Source organism: Hippopotamus amphibius, chromosome 13 (assembly GCF_030028045.1).
Source record: "Hippopotamus amphibius kiboko isolate mHipAmp2 chromosome 13, mHipAmp2.hap2, whole genome shotgun sequence".
Taxonomy (NCBI): domain Eukaryota; kingdom Metazoa; phylum Chordata; class Mammalia; order Artiodactyla; family Hippopotamidae; genus Hippopotamus; species Hippopotamus amphibius.
The window spans coordinates 72,494,339-72,508,295 of NC_080198.1; the positions used below are offsets into that span (position 1 = coordinate 72,494,339).

The 13,957-nt window shown below is 40.2% G+C and overlaps 1 protein-coding gene across 1 annotated transcript in view; it reads left to right on the plus strand.

Annotated features, from left to right (window-relative positions):
• LOC130834495 (rho GTPase-activating protein 20-like) overlaps positions 1–12,853 on the plus strand; it is a 28,180-nt gene extending 15,327 nt beyond the window's left edge. The window contains exons 8-13 of the mRNA XM_057704639.1: positions 2,420–2,620; positions 5,300–5,475; positions 6,864–7,025; positions 10,464–10,573; positions 11,117–11,306; positions 12,528–12,853. Coding sequence (XP_057560622.1) covers positions 2,420–2,620; positions 5,300–5,475; positions 6,864–7,025; positions 10,464–10,573; positions 11,117–11,306; positions 12,528–12,797 — 1,109 coding nt within the window. The 3' untranslated portion in view covers positions 12,798–12,853. The remainder of the gene's footprint in view (positions 1–2,419; positions 2,621–5,299; positions 5,476–6,863; positions 7,026–10,463; positions 10,574–11,116; positions 11,307–12,527) is intronic.
• Positions 12,854–13,957: the final 1,104 nt, after the last annotated feature.

The window sequence follows — 13,957 nt, forward strand, 5'->3', positions numbered from 1 at the left end:
GAAAATCTCATGCAATATTTATTCATACATTTATTAACGAATTCCAAGCACTTACTCTATCCTGAGCACTAATAACATCTCTTCATTCAGCAACTTACGGTCTAGCTGGGGAGAGAAATGGGAATTTTTCTTCTTTACTTTTTTCACTTGACAAACAGACTTGTCTTGAAAACATTGATTTACCTCCCTACGTACTTACTTACTTAGGTATGAAAGCAACACAAACTGGAATTTCTTTTTCTCATACATTACTTTTCTTTTCTTAAGCTCTTTATTGGAATATAATTGCTTCACACTGTTGTGCCAGTTTTTGCTGTACAACAAAGTGAATCAGCTGTATTTATACATATATCCCCATAGCCTCTCCCTCCTGCGACTCCTTCCCACCTTCCCTATACTTTTCATATTGTAGTCTTGAAGTCCTCTGATCCATTTCCTAACTACTAAGCAGTCTCTATTTTGTGAGACTCTTCTAAAATCCAGCCATGCCTCTGTACCCGAGTACATTTATTTAATAACCTGCTCTGTGCCCAAAACTTTTCTCAGCATCATAAAGAGAATGAGATAATCACACTCAGATTCTTCAAGTCTTCACTGACTAAACCACCTGTACTTTGCTGTTTCTCAAGCTGTTTACCAGCATTGCTCTTGAGGTTTTTGATACGTAGATTCCATCTTTCCTACAATAGTTATTATATAATAGTTAGAAATAATAATAATATAATAATAGCTAAAAATAATCTAGCTTTTCTAAAGCTAGGAAAGACTTGCTTTTCTTAGATCAGCAAGTCTGTTCAGTGTGGTCAGTGAAAAAAGGAGGGAATAAAACAAAGGAAAGGACAAAACCTGTAGCAGAACTTGCAATACAGTAACGGTGACAATGATTTCTGCTAGAAATCTTAGAGCATTCCCTCTTTTTTCTTTTTTTAATCTCTTCAATAATCCTGTGAGGCTTTTACTCTTTCAAGTGACCTGAAGAACGTTTTCAAGTGATCTAGAAAATCTAATCAACTGAGCTTTTTCTATGATATATATATTCCCAGTCTCAGAAATACATGGAGTCACCAAGCACCAAGCTGAGGACAAACTCCCCTCACCTATTTCATGTGTTTTTCTTGTTTAATGTTGACATTTTTGTAAAAGTCCACCAGCAATAAGGTGAAAACAATCGAATACTTAAATATATTTATTTTAATGAAGTGCATTCATTTAAACAAAACCATGTAAATGACAATCTTTAGGCTTAGAACAGCTTCACGCACCGTGGCTGGCTCTAAAGGACTCCTAAGAGCCGGGCCTTCATGATGCTACCTCAGCAGTCACCCCGAATGCATTTCCTAACCTGCTCTCAACTCACAGTTACGGATTAGCTCCTGGTTATCCTGGTGATTTGGTTGCATTTTATTGCTGTCATGGAAGCTTCTTTTGCTTTAAAGGATGGAAGTCACTGTGATTCTTGCTCTGAACAGAACGCTGACATTGCACTTATGTTAGATGAAAAGCAAAAGCAAGAGCTCCCCAAGTTACATTCAATAATAAATCAGAAACAAAAGAAAAGGAACTTTCCTTCTATTCTTAAAAAATGAAATCCACGTCACAACACAGGGTCTTTGGGCATTCTATGGAGAGGAAGCACTGTAAAGCATGAAAGAGCAAAACAAATCACTTGGCAGGCACCTCCTGAGGATTTCTGGTGTGGTTTTCCACTCTGTAAACACTGGTTTGCACTTTGCTTCCGGGTTTCCACCACCGCGCAGCCTTGCCTCACTGCCTTGCAGGAACCCCCCCCACGGAGGGAAGGCAGCAATGGGAGGGAAACATAAAGGCAAACCACCCCGCTGCTCTGGAATAGCTCTGGCTGTTGAACTGACAAAAGGAAATGAAAAATCTGTGTGTTAAACTGACACGTGTGAGAGAACAGTGATCAGAGCAATTCTTAACGTATATAGCCCAATCATTTTAAAAATATTAAGCACCAATGTTTATTCATATATTTACTTTGCTCCTTATCAGTCTATGTGAGGGTGAGCATTTCAAAGGAAGAACGTAAGGCTTGCCTGAGATGTACAATCTAGTGAGTGTCAAGGCAGAAACTAGAAGGCCTTCAATATTCTCAGATGGAAACACAACAAAAGTCAACATTGTGCAATGCAGGGATGGATATATACATTCCAAACCAAGCAAGGTGTCTCAAAACATTCTTCTCTTTACTATTTAAACTCATTTGCTTGGGCACCTGCTTTTTGCAGGGTGTCCCCCATGACAGTGCACATCCTACTCAGAAAGTACAGCCTTCTCTACCCAGAAGCCCCAGAAGAACAGCAGCCACACCAGTGTGGGGCACTTGCTCACGGTAAGGTAGGTTTGACTGTACCCATCATATCAGCCTGAATCTATATGTAGATTTTTCTCCACATAGGGCATGAACATCCCTATGGAATTAAAATGAGCCATCTTCCAGCTACTGTGCTCCTGCAGCGGGGATCGGAGGACTCCACCTCTCCTTCTGCCCTCCAGGAGGCCTTCCCACTGCAGCAGGAGTCCCAAGAGATCCAAGGCCGGTTTATCCTGAAACCCAAGCACACAGCCAGGAACCAAGCCAGGAATCAGCAGGGGAAAGGTGAGCCCCTTCCTTTCCTGGAAGTGTCTTCCCTTGGCTCTTGTCTCTCCTGCTGTAAACAAACTCATGACATACAGCCGATTCTCCATGTGGGGTTAAGGGAACCGTATAGGCAGGCCCCAATACCCACAGAATCAAGCTCAGAGAAACACCAAAGGTCTGAAATCAAGATCCAACTCACTTCCAGGAAGGTTTTGGCTTTTGGTTTTTTGGTTTTTTTTTTTTTTTTTTTAATTCCTCCAGGTACACATCTCCCTTCTCTGTATTCCCCAGAGCACTGCCTACATATAATTACATCTGTACACATCTGTGTGTCTTATTAGAATATGAGCTTCTTATGGCCTGGGAACACATGTTCCCCATGTTGTGTCTAGCATCTCGTGCCTTCACAGGAGGTGGTTAGATGACTGTATGGCTTAGAAAAGACTTCAAATCTATTCTGGACTTAGGCTGAAGTGGCTCTGGGGGTTCTGGTTAGAATTGAACTCTTAATTCTACCCCCACAGCAGTCTCATTTCCACATTTGCTTCAGACCCAGGTTGCGATTGGAACTGAACATTTATGGCTGGGGTTTTTAAAAATCTTCCCTCTTGCAATTTTCTCCCCCTACCATTCCAATATTGTCCCACTGATATTTCTTTCTCTGAATAAAATGTTCTTAATTAATCTGGGAAGTACTGGGGCCAGAATAGAATTCCTACTTAAAGTATTTTTATTGTTATGATTGTTATTCTGTAAGCAAAAAGTTTCAAAAATTATATATTTTTTTAATATTCAAACCCTAATCTGAGCATCAGGAAACACTAAACTACATCTTGCCAAGACTGTGTAAGGAGGATGAGGTTGTAAGGTTAGCTTGTTTACTAGTCTCCATATTTTTCATGGCTATAGCATATATTTTTATTGGTCACAGAGGCAACATGAACTTTAAAGTACATTATGAGAGGTCCAACTAAGCCTGAAAGTATCTTTGAGAAAGTATAGGACTCAAGGTCTATTTTGCTTTCTGTCTATGCTCATAGAGTAGCTGGATATATAGCTTTATAGCAAGGGATAGAGCACTCTTCTTAGGAGTATTCTTATTAAAGCTGAACAGTGAATGAATACGGTTGTAATACATGAGTACATTTGGATAGCTTTAAAAATAATACAGTCAGGTTAAGAATAGGGAAACCAGGTTGCATAAAACAATTCAACCTATCTAAACATGTATCTTAAATTTCTGTACATGTTAAGGTAGAAAAATCTCCTCCTGGATTTAAGAATGTATTTGCTTTCTTCATTCTCTCCTTTTAAAATGATGGAGGTATACATGCCAGGGCAGGAAGAGCCTAAGGTGGACTGGTGGCATTCGTTCATGAGTGCACATCTGCAGGCTGCAAAATCAGCTGAAGAATGGGGGTGGGGTCTGCTTTGCAGGGAGGAGACTGATGTCTAGGCTGCCTTAGGCTCTCTGAGGCAGGGGCGGGGGGGAATTACCTCTGCTAAGGCTGCTATGAGCCATGTCTTGTGTTGAGTAGTACATTACATTATGTAGTTCAATGAAGTGTAGGTAGCATCATTTATGTTAAATTTGAGCAAACCAAAGCTCAAAGAGTTTAAAGTAACTTATCCAACTAGCTGGCAGAACAGGAGCCTTCTGGTTCTCTCATCCAGAACCAGAAGTGTTCCGTCCACATGAGTGGACATGGTGATGCACTCACTATGTCTCAGGAAAGCCAAGTGGATGGGCGTTTAAGGATATTTGGTAAAATGTTGCTCATCTGTTTATTTTCCTACAACTTGGCACCTCTGTTGACTTTTTTCGTTGGTTATTTCAGCAGGTTTTTTAAGTAAATGTTAAACAGGTTACTTAAGCAAATATCCAGAAAATACTCACAGTTAGGCAGTAGAAATGTTGAACTCAGCTTTTCATTGATGATCACTTTTTCTTTAAAAGCCTGTCTTCAGCTTTCCTTTGACAGGGGCCTGGGTAGCTGGGTAGGGTGTTACAGGAAGATGGCCACCTGGCATCTTACCATATAGCCAGCATTTAATGACTACTTCCCAAGGACCCTGACTGCAGAAAGTCATCTATAGAGCTGCCAGAGGGTTGTGGCCACCCAGAAGAGAGGTCCAGAAGCTGGCTGAGAAGTGGGGTCAGGCAGGATGTGTCATGACAGGCAGATCCTTTTGACGGGAGAAAGTTGACCATGGTTGGGTACTCAGCCAAACAGGAAATCTAAGAGTGGGAAGAAACCTACTACAAAAGTAAATGATTACCAAACTCTGCTTGATTTGAATACCAAATCTTTTTGGCTTTTAAAATGAGATCTGACACCTGAATCCACTGATAACACAACATCAGGAAATGTGTATAATACAGGTTAAGTGCCTCAGGACACAGTTAAGAGGCAGTAGATAGCACTGTCTGGGGAATACTGTCACTGGGAGAATCAGTCCTGAGTCTAATCAAGCCTCTAAGTTTAAATACTGGGTTGCAGGATACGTTGAAGAAGAACACATGAACACCACAAGGATGCAAGTAGCCAATTTCAGAATGTGGGAAATTCTGTACAACAAATGACTCAGTTGTTCTCTCTTCCGGCCACTGCAATGAATATGCTGTAAAATGTAAACCGTGGAAATCAGGTTAAATAAACTACACTGCTATTCGTAATAATCTCACTTCTTCCTTAGATGCAGGCCAAAAGACAGTCAAGAAGAGTTCTGCCAAAAACTGGGCCTTCTGGCGGAGCTTCAGGACTCGCCGGGACAGCCAGGGCCCAGCCCCACCACCCACAAAGCCAAAACAGCTCTTCGGAGTTTCTCTGGAGGATGTGTGCGATGATGGCAGCCTGCCCACCCCAATCCGAGTAGGTCTCATTTTGGGCTTCTGCAGCCCTCCTGAGGAGGGGAGCTCTGAGAGATCACGTGTTCTCATCCAAATCCACCCTCAAATGGAGACGTCATTAGACAGCCCCTGGCTCTGACTGAGAAGTTTTGTTAACACTATTTCAAAGAATAGGATCTGATTTAGGGAGCGCAGAGTCATAAGGCAAATACAACATGGAAAAGATGTTCTTGGCCATTCCACTGGTTTCAGCAAAGACCCACCTGCACCTGGTCAGATCAACTGTAACGGGCTCTGTGCATATGAATCTCTGAAAACCCACCTCATCCTCATAGTCTCATCTCCTTCCTTGAACTCCATACAAGTCTCAAGTCTCCTTCAGCTGAGTCTACTCCACCTTACCACTCAAAACATCTCACAGAGATTTCATTTGTAATTCACATGCTTAAGCATAAAGATATCCTCTGGCAAATACGAATCATTTAATCCTGACAGAATGTGTCCAATGAAAGTCACAGAGTTTGGCCTCTGTTATCTCAAAGTAGTGTATTGAATTGTCAGTGTTAACATCTGTTCACGATCCACTATCCCTCCAAGCACTGTCCTAGATGCAGGGATTCTTATGCTATCTATGAAGAAATGTATCACGCTATTAATAGGTACATGCTAGCTCCTACCCCAGTCCTTGCACCTTTCACAGCAAATTTGGGGCTAACTATGATAATTACCATCCCCACTTCATAAATGAAAAATAAAAAAGCCTCAATAAAGTATGTGCTGTGCCCATAGTCACACAGCAGATGAGTAGCATAACAGAGTTCAGAGTGCTTGGATTACCTGACTCCAACATCTGTTATCTCTCTACCCTGTAAGTACAGGACCTGAAGACACAGCAAAAGGAAATGAAAGACTGATGGGAAGGGAATGTGATCAGAGAAGGAGGAAAAGGGTTTTGAGCCTGTTTTAAGAGAGGGGAGGAAATACCAGAAGTAGAAATGGGGTGTACAGTCACGGAAAAAAGAAAAAACAAATGGGAAATGAGTATGGAAAAAGATTTCTACACTTAGGAAGGAGCATCTATATTAGGTAATACTGAGAAAGGAACAGTGGAGGAGGAGAGGATGATTCTACTAACGCCTCAAAGCAGAGAAGTTTGACTTAGTGTAAATTTACTAAAAAGGAAAATCTGATTAAGCAAGTGTGTCAAATGTTTCAGTGTATGAATGTAAAATGGATTGTTGGGTAGAAAATATATTTAGAGACACTGAAAAAAATTTCAAATTGACTCCAGTCCTTGCAGCTCTAGCACTGTACCCTCATACACCTCAGCTCTGTCAAAAAGGGGGCAAGCTTGTGCTCTGAGCTTGTAGATATGAAATGCTGCACAGTTTTCTTTTTGTTTCTCTATAGGATATACTTTACTTTATCAATCAAAAAGGGCCACTCACAGAAGGCATCTTCAGAAAACCAGGCAGTATAAAATCATGCAGAGCCCTACAGGAGAAGATAAACTCTGGGGACAAAGTGAACTTGGATGAGGAATCCGTTCTTGTGGCAGCATCCGTCTTCAAGGTAGGGAAATTTCTAGCATTATCCACACAGAATAACTCTGAAGCTATATGACTGGTCCTGCATCATGACTGCCCAAGAACCCTAACAGGCGTAATATAAAAACACTTCACTCACCTCACCGGTTAGAATGGGGATCATCAGAAAATCTAAAAACAGTAGATGGTGGAGAGGGTGTGGAGAGAAGGGAATGCTCTTGAACTGTTGGTGGGAATGTAAATTAATACAGCCACTATGGAGAACAGTTGGGAGGTTCCTTGCAAAACTAAAAATAGAGTTCCATATGACCCAGCAATCCCACTACTGGGCATATACCCAGAGGGCACCATAATTCAAAAAGACACATGCACTCCAATGTTCACTGCAGCACTATTTTCAATAGCCAGGACATGGAAGCAACCTAAATGTCCATCAACAGATGAATGGATAAAAAAGATGTGGTACATAGATACAATGGAATATTACGCAGCTGTAAAAAGCAACAAAACGGGGACATTTGTAGAGACATGGATGGACCTAGAGACTGTCATACAGATTGAAATGAGTCAGAAAGAGAAAAACAAATATCATATATTAACATATATATATGCGGAATATAGAAAAATGGTACAAATCAACCGGTTTGCAAGGCAAAAATAGAGACACAGATGTAGAGAACAAACATATGGACACCAAGTGGGGAGGGTTGGGGGGAATGAACTGGGAGATTGGGATTGCCATATATACATTACTAAGAAAAAAAATACCAAATTGTACACTCTAAATATATGCAGTTTATTGTATGTTAACTATATCTCAATAAAAGTTCTTAAAAAAAAAGAAAACTTCACCAAGTCAGAATTGGAGGAAGCTACTTTGGGTGTTAAAAGCCCCACATGTTAGATATACTTTCCTTTTTCATCACACAACACCCTCCCCCATTTACTCCTGAACACTCTATGCAAAAGAATAAAAATAATAAATTTCAAAACACACACTTATACACACAGAGTGTTTACCAAAACAAGCTTCCTGCTTGTAATGACTTCCTCACCACTAATGAAGGCAAAGTTCATAGTAAAGAAAATTCATATTAAGCTTTTGGAAACAGTTACAGAAGTTTACCACAGTAAGTAAATATTTGCCTTACCATAAATCAAAAAATGCTCAGTGAGGCCACTGAAATCGCTGACCATTTCATCTTCCTTCCCCTGTCTCTCAATGCCTTTTACTTTAAAGTTAGTGTAGGGATGACTCCACCCTTTGTTCCTCCTTTTTCCTCCTTGTACCACCTTTGGCATCCTTTGTTAATACTTGTTATGTTTAACCCACCACCTGCGGTTATAGTTACATGGTAACCAGCTCCTACCCACGTGCCTTTTCCTATAAATCTGACTTTTAAAGTGGGTGCAGCAGTCAGAATCAGTTTGGAATTCTGAAAATTCAATAGATTCATACAAAAATAGATTGAGTTTGAAATGATACAGCTGAATTACAAGTGTCTAGTTACATTCTACTTGTTAGTAGCTCTGAACAAAAATATGTTAATGTAGTAAACAGGTTATTAAAATTATCTTAGGAACTCAGTAACATGTGGTCTTTCCCTGTCCCCTATTACTGTTCGGTCATAATTCAATTATATGATAAAGTGCGACAGTTTAGAAATGACTTAGAGTTGACTGCTACTACACTCGCACCATAATAATACACACTAGGTAGGCAAACAGCAAGCTAAGTGTTGCCCTCTGTAAGGTACACACATGGAACTGACTTGATTTTCTAGCAAGAGTTAGTAGGCTCTTACCTATTTCCGTGTTATAAGCACAGACTAGCAAGAGGGTGGCTACTCATGGGTACGGTTCTTAGACATTCCCAAAGTTTTCTCTTCCTAAAGTTGACAGACCTTGGTGGAGGATCAGACTTTGCAACCTTGACCTTGATGATACCACGTGTCAAACTAACCAGAGAGTTGGCCTCAATCAGAAATGAATGTATCATGCGTACCGCACCGAGTTTGCCATTAAACTTTCTGTAAACAGAGGTCCAACAGCAGATACCCTTAGCATATTCTGCATGGGTCATGTTCTGGCTTAATGACACTCAGCCCCACCAGTGGACTCTGCAGCACAGGGTCCAGGAAAGAGAGGAGACACACACTCCAAGTGCGTGCAGTTTGGTACACATGAGGCAAAGGCCCTGCTGCACCCTCCCAGACTCCCAGAACCAGCCAAAGCTGGAGTGCTGCTTCTCTCCAAAGACACTGGGGTCACTCCGTAGGAAACAGTGAAGAACTTAAAGACCGTGAGTGGGTATTGTATACCAATAACACAGTGAAGGTTTGAGAGAACTGAGACTTTGTCCGTTGTCTTCACTGCTCTATCCCCAGTACTCAGCAGAGTGTCTGGCACCAAGAGTAGCTCAATAAGTATCAGAACAAGTGGACAGTTACTGGATTATAATCATGATAGTTGCCTAGAAGCACTTCCTGGACAAACTACTACTAAGAGAAGTCGGGCTATATATTAAGATCAGTGGAAGCAAGGTGTGCCTTTGAAACTAGCAAGGCAATGCAATAATTTCCCCTCAGTCTTGCACAGAAGATTACAACTTCATAAATTTTAATGGGCCCAATTCTATGATATTAAGACTTGTTCCTCAGCCCTCTAAAGGGACAAATTTTCCAGGCCTCCACTTGGCAAACTTACATTTGCATATCACTAGCCTGATACTCAGAGGCCTGAAGCTGCTATATATCTAAATTTTTAATTTCCTTTTTTTAGGAGGATGTGTTCCATTCAAGGAGGTGTAAGAGGTAACATGTAGTTACCCACTGGGGATTTGGATATATTTCAACACCTGCTGCTTAGAAGTCTGCAGAACAAACTTTTATATAGCTATAAAAAAAAGGAAGACTGAAACTATTATTAGAGTAGTTTTTTCCCAAGGAGCACACATACCTCAAGTCAGAAAGCCCAGTTCTCTCTTAAGATGCAAGAGCATGTGGGAGTGTGTTTTTTGGTTATTTTTTTGTTTCAGAACTTCTCTTGCTTGAATTAAGAGCAAGCACTGTGTCTAAAGTAAACAAGCAAAATGGGTATGTGCATTTCTTTTCAAAAAACTAATACGATTTAGGATGAGCTATCACCAGACCTTGTCAGTTTGTACTACTGTGCTAACATGTACACAAAGAGTAAGTTCCAGGTGATAGAAGGGGCTTTAGCTTCACTCTCTCTACAGCCCAGACTCTACTTTTATGCTTCTAATTTCAGTTGCAGAAAATCCAAGCAATGCTTCTGGATGTGCAAGTCTATGGAGAATCAGAGCCAAGCTCTGTGTGGATCACAGTTTGTGTAGTTGTGAAGGAAATGGACATTGAACTCAATTTTGCAACTAAATGTTTTCTCTGTAATTTCTCCAACATATTTAACTTAAGATTAATATACAATTTTTTACCCATGTAAGGATTTTCTTCGAAATATCCAAGGAAGTATATTTTCGGCCAGTCTCTATGATAAATGGCTTGGTGTTATTGACCAGGGGAACGAGGAGGAGAAAATAGCTGCAGCCCAGAGGTAATGATGCAATAATTACTCAACCCTGTTCACACCTCAAAAATGCAACCAACATACACTCAGGAAAATCTTAGCTTATAGTTTACAGCTTTGTCCACTAAAATAATGACCAATGTCAAAGGGTTCCACTTGATCCTAACCATGGCAGCCAGTATAAAAAATAGACACATGCCTTACTGCTGATATTGAATTCGTGTTTTTCTCCTAATCTTATTAATATGGAATCCTTGACCCTTTTATACCTTCTAAATACATGAAACTGCTGGAGATGAAATCCACTGGTCTAAAAAGAGATGCTAAAGGACCAATCTGCCAGGGGTATATGATTTTAACTTTGTCAAACACATAACTAACCAGAGGAGTTCTTATCTGGATCAGGAATTAAATTCAATGAAACATTTTTGTATGCATTCACGCCTGCAACTCTGTGAGAGTGGAATGTGTACATAGTATACAAAGAAGTCCTCTATTTTCTGTCTTTGTATTTCCACTTCCTAAGCAAAATGACTTGTTTTATTTAGAAGTGCATTCTTCTGCCTTTAGTCTTTTAGGCCAGCTGCCAAGAGCTAATGTAGTTCTCTTGCAATACCTTTTTGGAGTGTTACGCAACATTGAGCAGAATTCCTCATCCAATCAGATGACAGCTCACAATTTATCAGTGTGTATAGCCCCAAGCATTCTTTGCCCACCTCATTCTGGCAGCTCAGCATTAGAAAACGACTTCAGAAAAAAGGTAATAAGATCTCTCATTTTTATGCCTTATGGGAAGGGGTCCCTGCTTTGAACCTGAAGTTTGTGGTATTAACTCTGATGGACCAGTTTTTTAAAGTGCACATTTTAATTACACTCCCCTGGAGTGGCAGAGTCCTTCTGTGGTGGGATATGGGAAGGTGGGCTATTAAGCGGGAAGCTGAGAGCAGTTGAGTCACTTCTCCTTTTCCATCTAGGAGACCCAAACAATAGAAAGATGAGAGTAGGATGATATGATAGAAAAGAATCTGGGCTTTGAAGTCTGAGAGCCAAGGTTCAACTCTCAGCCTAATCACTGAAGGATGTGTAAACTTGGGCAAAGTTTCCAAGCCATGGTTTCATCATTACATAGTGATGCCAACACCTTGCGGCTCCGGTCACTGCTGGCACATCCTAGGTGGCTCGGGCAACGTGAGCACCTGTGGCGCCACACATGCTGGCCTCCCGCTGGCTCGTTCAGAAAAAAACTTGGCTGCTATTTCACCTCCACTACAGGATGAAGAAACTAGTAAAAGATTTCAGAACATCCTAACAGAGCCACAACATGCCTAATAGGATCAGAGCTCTTCCCCCAAGCTTACCCAGAGCAAGCATGAGGCAAGGCAATGCAGTTAGACAAGCAGACATGTTTTCTCTCCAGCTGCTTCCTTCTTTCACAAAAAACCACTGAAATCTCTGCTTCCCATATTTCAGATATTTCTTAACTGAAGTAAACCACACAAGTTTTTCTGTATTGGATACTTTATAAATTTTAATAAGATGTTATATATAAATTATATCTCAATAAAACTGGAAAAATTTTTAAATAAAAATAAATAAAATTTAATAAGAGAATATACACCTTGGCCCCAAACATTCTATGTGGGTTACTTGAAAATTATCCTAGTATTAAAGACGTAACCATCATTACAAAAATGTTCGCTATTTAAACTAGCCCACAAATTATAACTTTAGCCCACTGATTGAAAGAATTTTAAAATCTGTGCCCAAAGTCCTCTTGAAAGTATTGGTTATTTCTTAGAGAAAACTGGTTTATAAATATGTATGTGTGTGTGTATATATATATATATATATTTAATCAAGTCTGAATTTCTCTCAGGATTATTTTGCTTTTTTGTTAGAGCCAAGATTCATATATGAAGTGTGATTTACCACTATGCCATATGTAAAATAATACCTTGTTTTTGGCCCTTTTGTGTAACAGATTTCTTTTGTACAATTTCTCATTGAAAACTGCCTCAAGATATTTGGAGAAGATATCACTTCCCTCTTTGAAGAGAGCTCAATGAGTTGTGATAGTAGTGATATCACTGACAGCCGTGAGAAGGCTGCAGGTACTGTGAATAATTTAACTGGCCTTGATGAGAAAGACAGCAAGGCTGCCAGGGGTCACGGCAGATCCTTAGACTGTGCTGTCCTGGAGCCTAAAGCACATCCCAAGGGCAACGATTTCCATGTGCTCCAGGTCAGGTGAGGTTTCACACTGTTGTGAGAGCAAAGAAAGGATGAGACAAATCTAACTGCAAGAAGTTGCAAGCACAGCATTAGGAGACATCATGGCATAATACAGCATTTGGTTTTTCAAACAAAACTTTAAATGGGACTGATATATGTATCACATGTGCTCTGGTTGAAACCAGAGTGAGAGGCCCAGAGCACTGCTTGGTTTATTCCCCTCTCTCTCCTTTTTCTGGTCAGTGGTTCCTGACGTACCACAGGTACCCCGTGTCTTTGAAATAGGTTGAAAAGAACCAGCATCACTGAGAGAAAAAGGACCTGACTTCACGTCAAACAGCCTTTCCAGACTATAACCTCATGTGCCTCTATTTACCAGCTGCGTTAACTTCAGCCAGTTATTCTAGCTCAGTTTCAGTTTCTTCGTCTCTAAAATGTGAATAAAAATAATGTCTAAATCTTAGGATTATTGAAAAGATTAAATGAAACAATGGATGTAAAATAAATTTGTAAAAAAGCAATTAATGGGGCCAGTAGAAGTTTCCGTGAGATCAGAGCTAGTTCTAACTGAGCCTAGCTAATCACAGCTAACGGATAGCAGTCCATTTTATGCGGCAGCATTTAGATTCAGAACCTGAGGACATGTGTCATGCGTTCCTTCATATTTTTCACATTTCTTGGTTTTATGACATTTACCTCACTGCTTTGAGGAAACCGTTAGGAAAAGCCATTTAATCAGGCATTGAGATGAGCCTAATATCTGAGAAGATGCTTATACTTAGATAACTGTTTGTTTTTCATTTCATCAGTGACAACAGAACAACCTCTTGAATCCAAGCCAGTGAGAGAGAGAGTGATTTACAAAAAGGCACAACTGCAGGATGATGCCAAGACCCCGCCTAGCATGGGTCCACCCAGCGGCCTGTCTACAATTTTCAAAGTCACTGAAGATTAGAATTCCCCATAATCACACCTGACCCTTCCTTTTTGTGTATTTCCTATAATACCTCATTTGAATTTTATTAAAGGCTTTTTCTGCATCTATTGAGATGATCATATGGTTTTTATCCCTCAGCTTGTTAATATGTATCACATTGATTGATTTGCGTATATTGAAGAATCCTTGCATTCCAGGGTATTCATGGAATACTTGCATTCATGGTATATGATCTTTTTAAT